The 13,029-nt window shown below is 45.7% G+C and overlaps 1 protein-coding gene across 3 annotated transcripts in view; it reads left to right on the top strand.

Moving 5' to 3' along the window:
* The window catches only part of SASH1 (SAM and SH3 domain containing 1), a 188,304-nt gene that overhangs the window by 151,238 nt on the left and 24,037 nt on the right, over nucleotides 1-13,029 (top strand). For all 3 annotated transcript variants that reach the window (XM_080805787.1, XM_080805786.1, XM_080805788.1), the window contains 4 exons: nucleotides 1,916-2,262; nucleotides 7,531-7,605; nucleotides 9,074-9,217; nucleotides 12,187-12,322. In XM_080805787.1, the coding sequence (XP_080661913.1) occupies nucleotides 1,916-2,262; nucleotides 7,531-7,605; nucleotides 9,074-9,217; nucleotides 12,187-12,322 (702 nt within the window). The remainder of the gene's footprint in view (nucleotides 1-1,915; nucleotides 2,263-7,530; nucleotides 7,606-9,073; nucleotides 9,218-12,186; nucleotides 12,323-13,029) is intronic.

Below are 13,029 nucleotides of genomic sequence, written 5' to 3'. Positions count from 1 at the left end.
CTATAGGTCATGGACAGATGCATACCAGTTGGTTCCAGACTCACACCTGTCATGGAAGTCTTCGAAGCTTGGATGCCAGCCCTAAATACAGAGTCCAGAAAGTCTCCAGACCACTGTTGGGTAACAGGTCGTTAAAATGGCCAGCAGACCCACCTGAATTCCCCGAGACCCCGTCAGACTGTGGGTGGACGAGGGCCTTGCACACCTCCATGGACACCTGGGCTCAATGGAAAGCCATGGTCTGTGGTCTGGACACATTTGTAGAGGAGTCTGGGGTGGGCTGCCTCTGCCCCCAGGCATTGTCTCTCATCTTGGCCTCGTCTCTTCTTCCTGAGAGTGGGGCGTGGATTTGATCTAGAAGAGATTGCCATGTTTACTTCTCACAGCAGAAGGACACGTGGGCTCCATACCTTGTACGTCAGGTGTCCTGAGGAAAGAGCAGGAGACTTTCCCATTTTTGTGCACTCTCGCTGGTCTGGCGAACATCCCCTCAGAACCCTAGACTTTGCTTTTAAACTCTCGTGACAGATCCAGGACTAATCCTCCAGGGAATACTGTTGTGCTGCAGATGATGGAGAGCTCCGGACTGGAGATGGTCTTGAAACCCCCCCCCCCACCCCCACCATCATCTCCATGACATCAGAATCAACCTTGGGCTGTATTTCATAACCGTAGTTCTGATTTTCGTGACATTTGCAATAATAACTCCCACCAGTTGGAAAAGTAGGAAGCCTTTAGAATTTGAAAGGACTGTTACCAGTCCTCTGCCCTTCCCCTCTCTGCAGTGAGCAGCTCGCTCTGACATCTACCCTTGCGCAGGCACCCTTCCCCTAGCTGGTTTGTTTAGGGCCATCCCTCTGTTCCAAGGAATTTTTTTATTTTTTCCTTTTCCACAGTTCAGCTGGTGGAAAGCTGCCATGTGCAAAAGTTTCCTTATAATTAAAGGGACACAGCCAGTCAGGATCACTACACCCACAGTTTGACCTACTTCTTTTTCACATCTGTTCACATAACACACACAGGAAAGAACTCCATTTTCCTGCCAGTGAGTCCAAACCTTTCTACTGGGCTCCGGAGGGCCTGGCTCAGTACCTTGCTCCAGGGAGGGCTCAAGAGCTGGAACCCTTGAAACAAAGCGGAACGCCTGCTGGGGCTGCCTGCGTGGCCGGGCCCTTACATGCCCTTCCTGCCTCCAGCAGGCCAGCTGATGGCCATGTCTGGCTGGAATTACCCGGGTCCCTAACTTTTTGTGCCTGGCTTGTCACCTGGGTACCATTCATCAGTTACATTTGCACGCTGTGACCCTGTCTGGTGTCTTTGCACCCAGACTGCCTTGGTGATTTAAGGACCTCAGTGGCAATAAAAACATCACTGTCAGCCACGTGGCATTTGTCACACTCTGTAAAAAACCAAGCTGACTCAACAGCAGGGCCCTTCAGACTGGGGAAGGAGCCTGAGTCCTAGCTTCTAAGGACTGTGCTTCCAAACTGGGGGAGGGTTATCCAATTTGGAGGGGGAGGAGGAGGGTGATTATCTTTAAATTCTCAGGGCTAAGAAGTGCGGTGATGATGACTGACTTGGTTTTTCCAAGTGGCATTTTGAGTAGGTTGCTTAAGGTGTTTGTTCTACAAAGATATTTAAAGGAGAAGAAAACACACCCAGTACCTTTTAACATTAAGCTTGTGTGAAACCATACATTTGCACAGTTTGCTTATTTTTTTACATGCATTTATTTGAGCGGGAGCTGGGTTTACGAAGAGGGTAAGCGATACAGGGAGGGGATCGCTGTGGCGTTTGTGAGGATTCGTTTATTCTTTGTAGGGTGGGGGCTGTAAGGAAAGGAAAATCTGGGTGAGAGGACGTGGAGGTGTATTTCCAAGAGACCATGACCCTCTCCCTGTTGCTTTCCCTCCAGGTGGGGAGGAGCACGTGTTTGAGAACTCCCCGGGCCTGGATGAAAGGTCCGCCCTTTATTCCGGAGTGCACAAGAAGCCATTTTTCTTTGATGGCTCTGCTGAGAAGCCTCCAGAAGATGATTCCGACTCCCTCACCACGTCTCCATCATCCAGCAGCCTGGATACCTGGGGGGCTGGCCGGAAGCTGGTCAAAACCTTCAGCAAAGGAGAGAGTCGGGGCCTGATTAAGCCCCCAAAGAAGATGGGGACATTCTTCTCCTATCCCGAAGAAGAAAAGGCCCAAAAGGTTTCCCGCTCCCTGACGGAGGGGGAGATGAAGAAAGGGCTCGGATCCCTGAGCCACGGGGTAAGTACCGACGGTGTCCGCCTCTGTGACAGCCACCGGCGCCGGCACCACCTTCTGGTGTCCTTGGAGGAGGTTCAGAGTGTCCGCAAGCAGATCCGCTTGAAGAAAACGGATACTAATTATTCCTGTTCCCGAGCTCTTCTCTGCCAGCGTCCCTCCAGGAGAGGAGTCCACAGCAGCACGTGTGAGCTGCAGCTGCTCCGGCAGAAACCCAAAGGGGGCGGGGGCTGCGGCGCCCCCAGCAGGCGGGCGCGCGGGCGCCCCGCGGTCAGCGAGTTCAATATCACCTACGTGGTGGAGCGGAGCCTGTACAGCCACCTGAACCTGACCCAGCTAGTGCGGCCGGCCTCAGACAGGACCCTGAGCAAGGCCGAGAGGCAGGACCTGAGGCGCTGCTTGCTGGAGGAGGACGAGGAGACAAAGAGGAAGTGGGCCGCCACGGTGGACCGCTGCACTAAAAGGGTTCTCTTGAGAATCCACCAGAAGTCTGTGAGTCCCGAGGTGGTCACCGGGACGGCCTTGTCATTTCTGTGAGGTGCAGTCAAGCATTATGGCCTCTCCTCCGTGGGGCCTGGCATCCTCCCCGCTCTTTTGCTCCTGACTTCATGACTTCAGGTTCCATTCTGCCATCACCTCGCTTTGTAAGCTAGCCTTCGTTTGGCAGTGGCTTCTTTCCCATCTGTCTTCTTGCCGGTTGAAGCTGTTTGATTTCTGATTGAAACTAAACACTGATGCCGATCCAGGGAAGGGCTTGCAGAGCACAGGGCTGGGGTTTGGCCTCCGCTAGGAGTGGCTGTCTTGATTCTCGGCCATCCCATCACTTGACCTCAAAGAAGCTGATGCAAAACAGAAGGATGTTTTGCCCTTAGAAGACACGTTTATTCATTCACTTAATTAAAACAATAGAATCCAGCTCACGGAAAGATTGTCATCAACACAATCACCGATTTGGTGATTCGAAAACATTGTCAAGTACATTTCTTTTATTAGTAGCGCCAACCAGAAAGTTCTCTGATGCAGAGGGGGAGAAATATTAGAGCTCTTCTGTTTTACTTAAACCTATTTGATGGTCTATCTATCTACTTAAACAGAGGGGTGAGCATTTAGAAATGTCTTCCACTGCCCCATGGATTCTTCTGTATAGCGAGGAATAAAGGACCCACATTCAGAAATGTCCAGTTTTAACTGAATTATTAGAGAGACCTAGTAAGATTGCTTTTTAGGGCATGACTTAGGTTGAACTTGAGAATATAAGCATTTTCCCCCCTGAAGTTCCCACCCAACGTTTAGCTTGTGCAGGAACCCATATAAAATGGCACAGAATGAGGAGAGCTGTGGCCTTCCTGCCCACCCCCCAGGTGTTCTAGTGCCGTGTTCAGTCCACTGGAACTGCTGACTGCGTTCCCTATAAGGCTCTGATGGAACAAACTGTAGCACAACCTCCCATGGGGACTTCCCTGGGGTTCCTTCTCATTCTCCAGACAACTGCTGTAACTTGTGTTCATTCAGTTGAGTTCCTCTTCTTGTGGAAATGGAGACCAATTGGTCCGTGCCATCCCTAAAGCGACTTTCCCTGTTCCAAAACGATCCGTAGGTCTATCCTAGCCTTTAGGTTTTCCAGATGTTCCCAGACGTGTTGACTTTCTTGTTGGAGCTTATTTTCTGTCTCTTTTCATTCATTCAGATCTTCTAACACTTTAAAACTGTGACAACTTCCCTTCTGGTTCTTTCTGTATGTCATGGCGATAGTTTGTGGTTGGTTCTGTGTTTGTTGTACAACAGAGTTCTCTTTCTCACTCCTTCAGTTCTGACCCACAGAAAAATGCTGTGGCGAACCAATCTTGGCATAATTTATTAACTTGAGAGGGGCTCTGCCCAGTTCTCTGCACATGACCTTGACAGATAAGAGCCACCTCTCCTCTGTTAATTGGTTACTCACCCCCATGAAGTTAAATCATGTCATACGGAGAATTTTTCCACCTTGAGTACCTTGAATTCCTCACACGTCCCTCATCTTTATTGCCAGGCTAATAATGTAACTTCTACAAGACTTCCTCGAAGTTATATTTCTAAGATTTGTGCTAGTGTAATTGTGGGCCAGTGATTAATTCTTCACTGACCTTGAGTATGGACATGGGGCAAGTTTCTTTTCAAGCGCCAAGTTTTTTCCTGCCTTATAAATACAGTGGCACTATGTAAACTCCATCCCAGATTCACCCAAGCCTGGATATTTGTAAGGTACTATGAGCCCGAGGTAGTACTGGACAGCTCTAGTACTTGCTGACATATGTGTGCAGTGCTAAACCAGAAATCTGCACATACCACTTCAATCTAAGTATAACTGCACAATCAGGAAGACAAAATTTAATTTTCCAATTATTCAGAGAATGTAAAGGGAAATAAGCCTTTTCACAACAGAATTTTTGAGGATTGTTTGGTTTGGTTTAATGGGATTAATTTCCTTGCTTGGTTTACTTGAACAGTCTTTTCCATCCTTCTTGTGATATCACCTCCACTTTGTCTGAAAGTACACAGTTTCCCTTACTCTTTAAACTTGATCCTTTTGTCCTTCCAAAAATGCCATATTTGCTTGATGAAACCTCAGGGAAATGACAATGCTGTACATTCACTGGAAATGGTCACCTGTCTTGCTTTTTATTTGGTCATTCAGTTTTTGTTTGGGGGAACAGGCATGCATGACATTTTAGAATTTTGTCCATTTTTAAAATTCAACCCCCCACGCCCACCCAAAACATGTATCCAACTGCATGACCATTCCATCAACTGGCTCTCCTCATCCACAAGCATCTCTCCCAAATTTTCTTATTGTTAGCTGCATAGGAGATGCAGGAACTTAAAAAAAAAAAAAACAAAAACACCTCACTTAGGTTTCAGTTATGTAGATTGCCAAAGGCAAAGACTGGTTTACTTTCTTTTATGATCCTCTCTACAGTCTGTGTTCTCCATTGAAGGAGTGCTGTTTCGAGAATGACTTGGTACTACAGAAAAAGCTGAAGATTCGTTTGAGGGACGTTTATTGTTACATTCTTTATCTCTCCTCCACTGATAGAGTCTGTTGCAGACACCTTAGCCTATCACTGGGAGAGGTTAGAGTTGGTAGCTAAGAAACCCAGTCCACTCTTCACTCTGAGCTTTTTATTTTAGGAATAAATGCCTACAGCTGGCATACGAAGACACAAATGAGCTTCTAATTTACTGCAGTAAAGTTTCCACATGAATTCTTTCTGAGTTATTTCATATGCATCAGAAAGTACATGCCGGGCTCCAGTGTTGCAGTCGATGATGGAATTGAAAGGGAAATGCAGAAGCCATAAAATGATGAGGCATCTGGGCGCCATACTGTTTCTGTGAAGCCCTGAGTCACGGGAAAGGAACTAGGAGAAAATCACTGCCTTTGCAGAAATGCAAAAATCTATTTGGAATTAGAAGCTAGAAAGGGAAGGTAAACGTTAAAAATTAGCCTTGAGAGGTGGCCATAACCTTGCTTGCCAGCTTGGTAGATTTAGTGAGTGTTTTGGAATTAAGCGGTCTTTCTCGTTTTATAGAATAGAATACAGTCAGGTTACTATAAGGGAGATCAGATTGCCCATTGATATGTTATATAAAAGTAGAATTATGTCCAAGGTAGATAACTTACAACAGCAATGGCAGCTTTGGTGAAGGAGAAGGACAGTCGTGTGGCCTCCCGAGTGGGGTTATCCCGGAGTGTCCCCTGCTGCCTTCCGTGTCTCCTGGCCCCCGACTCTGCCATGTCTGGCACCTCTCACTTCTTGGTCCATTCCTAGAAATGGAAGCTCCTAGAAAGTGAGGCCCTGAACTGAGCTTCTGGTCCTTCCTTTGCATATTTAGAATGGTGACTGAGCCTAAACCAGAATATGCTAATCGCGGGGACAAACTCCCGAACCCCCAGGGCAGCCCTGGGAAGTGGAAGCCCAGCATTCACACAGCAGGTCTGCTCCTCAGGCAAGAAGCAGAGTTCCGAGAGTCTGCTCAAAGCCTTTTACCTGTCACGCAGCCAGTAAGCAGCTGGACCAGGGCCATCGGCGAGATTCCAGAAACCATAGCATTTTTCTTCCTGGACCTTTCTGCCTTCTCAACTCAGTTACTATATATCTCAAGTGTATTTATTCTAAACAGGCAATGTTTATAGTCTACATTGTGCTTTTCTGTTCATTTCTTCCATTGAACAGCTGTTAACTAGATTTCTTTGAGAAACGAGTAATATAAAATATTGGCACCCAGAGCTGCTATTCAGCTTTTATTGCCATTTGCTTAAAAAGTAAATCAGCTGTAGCAAAAATTAATGTGCTTTGAGTCTGTCTTACAGATTTTGGGGGGTGGGGGTGGGTGTGGCCATCGAGTAGCTTTCACTGGAAGAACAACAGAATTCAAACCAAGTTCTGAAATATAAAGTTGCTGGAATATAAGCAATTCCATAAAGATTGAAACCAACTAGAGGACAAGAAGGTTTTCATCCTTTATAGCACGGTGTCCTTCCTATTGGAATTAAAGAGTGTGGTCAACGACGGTCACTGAATCAACCTTTTCTTTCTGGGCACATGTGGTGTCTTCACACACTCTGAGTGAAAGGGTCATAATTAGTTAAGTTGGGCAGTTAGATGGGAAAGTTAGCAGCATTTTTGGCTAGGTCAAGGAAGCAGTGAGTGAGTAATCCTCTTGGCCTGATTGGACTACTATAAACATAACCTTTTTTCCCCTTCTCAGCGATTTAAAACCAAACAAAACAAGAGTCTTAGAAAAGCCTGCTGTCAGTGGCTGAGCCATATAGGATTTCAGGCCTGGGTTTCCAAGACCACTCGGAGCACATGGGTCCCCTAATACATATTCCCTCGTATCACTACTGTGTGCAGCCAACACTGGGGGACTCGGAGGGGGTGTTCTGTTGCTAAGCGACCGGGAATCTTAGAGCCCTTAACACATGGGTGGTTTTTTGTTGTTGTTGTTGTTGTTTTTTAACTAGTTGGTTTTTGCATGTTAAGGGGATTCTAGACCTCTGGGGGAAGCCCAGTTCCAGTGGCCTCTGGAAGGACAACGTGAGGGAAATTTCCTTAAAACATGAATCATGTATTTTTTTTTTTCTCATCATTTCTTATTTCCTACTTTCATCCTGTAACATATTTGTGATTCAGTGATTGACCTGCAAATGGGAAATGGGTTGGGTTGGTGCACTGTCGGCTGACGTAAACATAACTGGATTATTCCTGCCCTACATGCTCCTTTCCACAGAGAACCTGCAGTTTTGGAGGATTTGACTTGACGAACCGTTCTCTACACATCGGCAGCAACAATTCTGACCCAATGGTGAGTATATGTCAGAGGAGAAGCAGAAAAGGTTTGGATTCAAGCCATGTGGCTGACATAGTTTCCTATTTAGTGTCTCTAAGAAATGATAGTGGGTAACATCGGTGATCCTACATCGTGTTTGGAAAGAAGCTCTGTTGTACCCATCTTAGAGATGCTCAGCTGTTTCATGGGGAATGAACAGTGACTGCCTCCATGCCTGTAATGCCTCTGCATTCTTCTCAAGTCATAAATCCAGTGTTGAGTTTGGCTTCTGCGGTCCTACCCATTTGAGCACACATGCCCTTTGTTCACACTTGTTGCAAGTGCACACGACCAGTACATACAGGTTGTATGCCAGGATGGAGCCCTGTGATGGGGGTGAGAGTCTGCCAGCATTTCTGAGACACCAGTCTCACCACAGGCCAAGTGCACAGCCTTGTAGGAGTCTAAGTCTTTCTGTTCTGGGGTGCTCTGGAATGAACCCAGTTTCCTTGGGCCCAAAGCAGACCAGACTCTCCAGAGCCAAGGTTCTAGAGGCCTCAAACCTGCTTCTGGGTAACCGTGGGGACAGGCCGCCCCTGCGGTGTACGTATTCTGTTTCCTGGGGTTTCCTTTGTGAGGCTCCAAGGATGTAGGTGAATTTTACCTACCATTTTATTTTCCCCTTATGCATTTTGTCTGAAACTATGAAATTAAAATTCCGTGCTTTATATTTGTTTATATGTCATGTGTCAGCTAAAATGCCCATCTGTGATTTTCAAAGTGTTTTGAGAATTTCCTGGAAGAATAACAATATTTTATTTGGATATCAAATTTTATTGATTCATAAACCAGTAATTTTACATAGCCACTCTTTAAGAAAAAAAAATGAGAGAGGAAGTGTGATTTCTTTTTCCCTCCTCAGAGGAAAGTTGGTTTTTGTTTTTTTTTTTCAATGCCAAAATAGAATGAGAGGTGACCACAAGTCTAACTTGTTCAGAGAAGGAAATGTACATACTCTTAGCACTTGAACACACAGAGCGCTAGAGTGATTAAGGCCAATCAGCCATTGCACTTCTGGTGACTGAGATTTGCCATTTTGTTCTTATCACTTTCCTGGGGTGATTCTGTAATACCCTCCTCTTCTTCCCCCCTGCCGGGATTATGTGAATATAACCACTCTTTATCAGTGAAATGCAGTCCCTTTGGATATCTAAAATGATGAGGAAAAGTATCATCAGAGAAGAATACACTAAGGTTAAAAAAAAATACATGACTCACATCCCACTTTAAACAAACAGGCAAAAGCCCCTTAGTGAGTAGCTTTTAATTTTCAATCAAACAGACAAGTAACATAGCACTGAGTTATCACAGGAAGGCATTTCAAGATCCTGGGGGATGCCAATATTTTTCTGAGAGGTAGAACATTAATGGTTTGAATAATAAAAGCTGTTTCTGGGCATCATTTGTCTGTGGTTAAAGGTACTTAAAACACTTTGCTTTGCAGAGTAAAGAAGGAGATTTTGTGTACAAGGAAGTTATCAAATCACCCACTGCCTCCCGCATCTCTCTTGGGAAAAAGGTGAAATCAGTGAAAGAGACAATGAGGAAGAGGATGTCTAAAAAATACAGCAGCTCAGTCTCTGAACAGGTATGTAACTCCTGAGCCAAGAGCCGAGCCGAGGACGATCAGTCTGACATCCAATATGTGCTAAACACAGTGCATTGGTATTAACCAGGCTCTAGGACCATGCTTAGGTCTGATAGACATTTATTCAATAATTTATTCAAAGATTCAGTAGATGTTTACAAAGCACTTATAGTGGTTCATGCTCAGTGCTGGGAATCCACGATTTGGGCCCTATCTTCTATGGACACATAAGAAGAAGACATGTAAAGAAACAATTATTCTTAGTGCCATAAGCACTTAACACTTGATGCAAAGGAAGGGTTTTGTTTGTGGAAATTTTCCTTGCTACAAAATGGGTGTTACCCGAGTCAAAGCTAAAAAAGACACTCAAGTTTCCTTAGCAGACTTTTTTTAAAAAGGTATAGCAGAAGTTGCTCTCAAAGCTCAGAGCAGGTCGGCAAGTCTTGTGGCTGCAGGGCTGCCCACGGTGGTGGTTTCTGCAGGGGCATTGTCACTAACTGGGCCTCTCTGTGGCCAGAAAGGTAGCACAGCATAGACCCCCTCCGGTTGTCTCCCTTCTTCAGGAGAAATAGGACGAGTTCCTGTGTGGGTGGAGGGAAAAAAGGCATTTATTTGGAGAGCAGGGCCTTGAGGTAATTTTGACCATTTGCACCTTTATAGCATTTGCTTTGTGGTCTGTTGAAGTATCTGTGTGTGAGATGTTTGTCTACTTGAAATAAGTAAGTAATGCTGCTTTATCTACCAAATAGACAGGGAAAGCAGACATTTTTGCTCAGCTGCTGCCCTCTGGTGGAAGTAGTAAGCTAACATCCAGGCATCTGCCTGCTGGCATCACCACCAGCAGCTAGCCAGTGGCCTGCACTGGGATTCAGACAAAGCCCACAGGGTGTCTTCAGCATATTACAGTGGTTCTCACGGTGGGGAGTGGGGGGGGATTCCCCTCCAATCCCAGAGCAACTGGGGCTATTTTTGACAGTCATAGCCAGGTGGGTGTGGACTGGTGGGGCTGCTGCCAGCATCTAGTGGGGAGACATGGGGATGTGGAGAAATATTTTACACCAGCTCCCCACAATAGTGATCCATCCAGCATGCTGACAGTGCTCAAGCTGAGAAATTCTGGCTTGTTAGACCTCCAGGGGGAAGTCCAGGCTGCCTCCTGTATGTCTTCTCTCCATGAATATTTTTCCTTTTTGTCCCTGTGGGCTTGGGAGCAGCGGCCATGCTAGGCAAACCGCGCACTCCTGAGGCAGATGGCCTGCCGGTCCTGGAAAGCAGCACCATGGAACTCCAGCACTTCATTTAGTTTGCTTCTCCAGTGAATTGAAACATCCACTAAAAGCTCTTGTACACGTCTATTCTTAGTTGGGTTTCTGCTTTACAGATCAGTAGCATAGAACTTTAATGTCATTTTGAGCCGTTTTCTCTAATTTTACTCTGTAGCAGGCTTATAAGGCTTAGTTCTCTTTTTTAAAGCAGTCATTTCACATAAGTGGGGGGAGAAAGGAATAAACGATCAGCCTAACCCTTTTTGGAGAGAGAAAACTATTGTTGCCAAGGTTTTGTTTTTTGTTCAGCATTTTAGTCGAAACATCAGCCATTTTGATAAAGATCTTCGCTCTGTTCCTACCGTATGCCTGGCACCTGGAACAGCACTCGTAGCTGATCAGTAAATACGTGACGAATAAGTTAGTGAAAGTGTTTGAGAACATACATTATCAGAGATGTCTGCTCTTTTTCAAAATGTGTGCTGTTTTCAGAAGCGTTAAAAAGAGATAACTGGGACAGGTGACTTCTTTAGCTGTTTCAGGAAGAGGAATGAGAATGTGTGTGGGAATTCGTACTTGATACCTTCCGTTACTTCTCAGTAACGGAAGCTTGTTTATAGTTGTTTTGGGGGTTATTTGCTCCCTGACCTGAACCTGGTTGACTCTGTATGTAGAGAATGGGACTCCTGATCTCAGGGTCGTGAGTTCAGGCCCCGTGTTGGGCTTAGAGTTTACTTTAAGGAAAAAAGAAGTGTTGTGGATCAGAGGCTGCCATTACTATTGTCCTTAAATGTTTGCAGGACCCGCAGAATTGCATTAGAGCCCTTCTGATGATTCGGCACTATGTAAATAACAGGTTTTGTTGAGATGGTTTTGTGCTCATGTGGCTGTGGAATATGCCAGAAAGTGGTCTGTTTTGGCAAGTAAACCATGCGGACTGCAGACTTTGTGAAGCGTGCTATTGTCTGTCCCTGTAGCACCATCAGGCACACGAGCGTGCTGCACTCGTATGTGCAAGTGACCGGCTGCCAGGCCAATGCTACGTAGCCTTCCCAAACATGAAAAGTACTGCTGAGTCACAACTGTCAGCATCCTGACTCAAAAGGGGCCTCACAGCTTTGTACTAACAACACACAAAGGAAGTAAAAGCAGCAAAAACCAAATGATGACACAGAGAAATTTTATTACAAAAAAAAAATGGTATTTTTGCTCTATATTTGTATTCCCAGTTGGCATTTCATTAGCTAATTTCAAGAATTCATGTAAACAGAAAAAGAATCTGGCCTTTTTCTTTCTTTCCTTTTTTAGGTGTAAGCATTTCTGATAGATTAATATGTTTTCTGATGGCACTTTCAGATTGTACATTACAGGTAGACTGTACTTGATCTGCATTCAAACTGCAGCTTTATCACTGGCCTAGAGATGACGCTAGAAGTCTCTAAGCTTTTAATGAAATGTTCTCAGAGGTAGATTTTTCTCAGGGATTTCAGGAGAATCTATCTGAGTATGAAAAATGACTGAGTTATGTGAGCCACAACTCTCAACTGAAGCGAGGGTATAGATTAAAAAGGAGAATATCGGGTATGGAATCAAATATGGTTACAAAAATGGCTGTGATTGCCTTAGCAGAGGTTAGTTGCCTCACATTGTAAGATGACGTCCATGCACCCTGACGCATCTTAATTTTGTTGAAACCCATTCCAGGACTCGGGCCTCGACGGCATGCCTGGCTCCCCTCCACCTTCACAGCCGGACGGTGAACACATGGACAAGCCCAAGCTCAAAGCCGGAGGGTCCGTGGAGAGTCTGCGCAGTTCTCTGAGTGGGCAGAGCTCAATGAGTACGTTGCTTTATCATTATACGTGCTTGCAGCTGGTGTCAAAATCAGCCTTTTGCCGAGTGTCAGAGGCGATTTAAGGAGTCAGACCAAGTTCCAATCCGTAGGGTGCTGTTAGAGACAGACCTGCAAACTAGGCGGGCCAAGGGGCATGTTTGTTCAGGAGCAGAGATGTATAACAGGGGCACAAGAGAGGGGGTAATGAATTTTGGAGAAAACAGCACTTCTGAGGAAGTGTCTGGAGAAGGGAGAGGAACAAGTCAAGGGGAAAGGCTCATTAAAGGACCAACCAAAGGCAGGTGGGGAGAGAGAATTATAAATGTTATACACGTAACAAGTGCTCTTCACGCCAGGACTCTCAGGGGTGTCGGCTGAGGGTATTGGGAGGGGGGGTGTGGGAAGAGAGTAATTCAAAGCAGCTGGTCTGGGGCAAGTTCCTTGACTTTTCTTTGTTTCCTCATTTGTAAAATGGGGTAAAAACAGTAAGCTGGAGAGGTTAGGACTGTGGAAGGCTTGTGGTGTCCTCCATTAGGGGAGGTGGTTGATTAGGGATAACAATCAGCAAACTTGGATCCCCTGGCCTCCTAACCCAGCCCTGCTGGGATCCTGACATACGCTTGCGTTTTGTGACTTCCCTGCTCTGTCCCTGAGTTTTGTGCCTTTAAGCTTTGCTGTGCGGGAAGTCTGTATTGACACTTGTTCTTCCTATT

Source organism: Martes martes (genome assembly GCF_963455335.1).
Source record: "Martes martes genome assembly, chromosome: 6".
NCBI lineage: Eukaryota > Metazoa > Chordata > Mammalia > Carnivora > Mustelidae > Martes > Martes martes.
This window is presented reverse-complemented; position numbering and strand designations above follow the sequence as displayed.